This window comes from Rhagoletis zephyria, unplaced genomic scaffold (genome assembly GCF_001687245.7).
Source record: "Rhagoletis zephyria isolate East Lansing unplaced genomic scaffold, Rhagoletis_zephyria_1.1 Rzeph_scaffold_40064, whole genome shotgun sequence".
In the NCBI taxonomy this organism is placed as follows: Eukaryota; Metazoa; Arthropoda; class Insecta; order Diptera; family Tephritidae; genus Rhagoletis; species Rhagoletis zephyria.
Genome location: NW_016197119.1, coordinates 1 through 2845, shown reverse-complemented (window position 1 = coordinate 2845; position 2845 = coordinate 1). Strand labels below are relative to the sequence as shown.

The 2845-nt window shown below is 37.0% G+C and overlaps 1 protein-coding gene across 1 annotated transcript; it reads right to left on the bottom strand.

The window, feature by feature from the left end:
• Window positions 1–1523: 1523 nt before the first annotated feature.
• LOC108354876 (bromodomain-containing protein 4-like) lies at window positions 1524–2839 on the bottom strand. Its single transcript, XM_017606052.1, has 2 exons — window positions 2332–2839; window positions 1524–2256 (listed from the first exon to the last, which is right to left on the bottom strand). The coding sequence occupies exons 1-2, from the start codon at window positions 2734–2736 to the stop codon at window positions 2131–2133; spliced, it is 531 nt and encodes a 176-aa protein (XP_017461541.1). The 5' UTR covers window positions 2737–2839; the 3' UTR covers window positions 1524–2130.
• Window positions 2840–2845: the final 6 nt, after the last annotated feature.

Sequence of the window (2845 nt, the reverse complement as noted above, 5' to 3'; positions counted from 1 at the left end):
TAAAATTGATTTTTTTCTATATACAATATTTTTGTTTGCCCACAAATCGATCTGCTCTCTCGAGCGGCGCGTTTGTGAGCAGCATTTGTGTGTTTGTGATAGCATGGGTGTGTTGGTGATATCATGTATGTGTAAGCCAGCCTATTAAATTATTGGCATTTAGAAGTACAAACTATTCTAAACTATTGAAAAGTATGCAATACATTTGGAGCATTTATGCTGGTAGTTGATTTTCAAAACCTAAACAGCTGTTGTTTGTGCCAAAGCTTGTGTGCGCGATTATGTGTGAGCGTATGCACCGAGTTTTCTATTACGTTTCGGCGTATTTTCAACAAATAACTGAGTGGTAAGAAAACTATAAGTATACATTTTACAAACTACATACAGTGTGGATCCCAATTTGAGTATGTTATTTAGAAAAAATGAAGAGAAAAGCGACTAATGGAATTAATACGAGAAGACAAAGGTTTGAACCCTCTGCTACAAAAAAAAAAAATTAATAAAAACGGCAAATATGTTCTATAGCAAAGTTGAAAATCCGATTATTCAAAGCGCAGTTGCCTCAATATAATAAATAACTTTTTCTTTTAATAAAAAATAATTTCAAAAGTAAGCTCAAGCTCAACATACTTAACAGTACTCGTTTAACAACACATTTTCGTGGTTAAAAATTCAATAATTAAAAAAAAAAAAATATTTCTTACACTTATGGCCCACACTGCCACAACTATCTACACTAGCATTTGCCTACAAGAAAATTTAAAATACCTTTTTGTTTCATTATTATGATTTTTTTCTCTCTTTGCATTAAGTTTTATGTTTTACACTTCTCTGCGCAAATTTATGCAATTATTTTTAGCCTTTTACATGATTGCTGATATATTTCGTTACAATTATTTTTTTTTTTGCTTTTTTGAAAATAATACAATAGTTATTATCAATTTTGCTTACCTAATCAACTATGTATGTATGTATAAGTATATGTATGTATGTAAGGTTGTATATATTTATAAATACCACATTACTGATAGTTGTTTTCTTTAGCATCTGCTTCATTATTGTGTTGTGACTCGGACTGCAATGCCTGCAATGTCTTCGATTTTTCACTTCATGCTTCTAGACAATAATATGGATGTATGCTTAGCCAGAGTTATATTTTTTTCTTTAGGTTTTTGGGAGTGCCGAAAATGTCTTATTTCTTTATTATTATTTTTTTTGCTTAAAACTTTTGACTTTTTTTCTAATAAGAACTCTAATTTGCAATAATTTTTGCTGAATATTTAAAAATGACTGATTTCTTTTTTTTTTTGTTTTTGCTTGCATTCTCCATTTTCCTGTTTTCTTAATCTCCTTTTTCTCAACTAAATTGGAATTTCACTGTTGCAACATTTTATTTTTATTTCTATTTAATTAATTGGTTCTGCTTCCCATTTTGCTTTTATTTCTGTTTTTTTTTTTGTTTGTTGCTTCTCTTAATCACTAGAATACTTGAGNCATAACACCGACCTAACCTACTTCAGTATTCAGAACTTGTATGCGCCAGAGTTACGCGGATCTATCGAAGCAGTTGACGCTTTTCCTTTGTCGGGTACGATGATAAATTGAGAGACATTGTGAAGTATGCAAATCCCACCGAACTCAAGTGTTTTAGCATCAACTTGCATAGTCCGTCAGGGCCAATTGTTTTCAAGACTTTTAGCTTTCCAGTGGCCACTTGAACTTCCTGGCTAGTGAAAGTAAGAGGGGCACTTGGAGGTACTACTGCTTTCTCGTCACTCGACCTTTAGACATATAAACCGACGAAGCATGCAGTGTGAACTGTCGACTAAAATAGCGAATTTTGTGGTGTTCGTCTCCAGCATAAAAATTCCCAAAAAAAGGTTCTTTGTAATGCTGCTGAAGGAACAATCCTTTGGTAGAAATAAATCTGGATCCTATAACATAGACCCGACAGTCAAAATGGAACGTGTTCGTGACTTTCGATTTGCATTTAGACTCGGATTTATCTTAGTATTTTATAGTAATTTCGTGCCTGTTTCTTTACTAAACACTCTTAGCTCATTAACTCTCTTTTACCCTAACAAAGTGGAAAGTTTTCCACTAACAAAAAAATGCAAAAGGTAATATTACTCACGTTAAGTCCTGTATGCGTTTCTTGATTGTGGACAAATCCATGGGATTTTTAATAATCTTACGGTAAGTCGGAAACTGTTTAGTATTTACTGGCAATAAAAATGGCCACGAATCTTCATGCAGCTGTAAGAGATGAGAAAATTAAAAAAAAAAAAAAAACTCCTCTCACAACTTTTCTACCCCACCACGCATGCTTACCTCCATTTCCCCCAGCAATGTCTTGCAGATAGCCAACTCTTTTATGAGCTTCTTCGTTGCATGCTTCTCCTTTTTCTCTTGCTTCAGCTTCTCCTTCGCCTCTTGAACGGCGTGTATGTTCAAGGGCGGCGGCGCCAATGGCTGAGGCGTGCCATATTGACTCATTGGCGAGAGCGCACCAAACTGATGCGCTGCCGGCGACTGTGACTGCGAGTAGGAGCCCATCGTTTGCGGCGAGTGCAAAGTAGGTGTGCTGGCACGTGGCGACTGCATGGCAGCTGTGGGTGCATGGTTACTGCTTTGCTGCGGCGACATAATCGATGACTGCATTAGCGGCGATAGTTGTGGCTGCTGCAGCTGTTGTTGTTGCTGCTGGCTTAGCGCTGTAATGGAAGTTGGCGGCATTATGAGCGGTAGCAATGCAGAGGGTTGTGGCGAAGTGCTAATGGCGCTAGTGGGCGGCAGCAGCGATGGCGGTGGCAACGGCGACTGAGCGGCTGTGTTGTAAGACGGC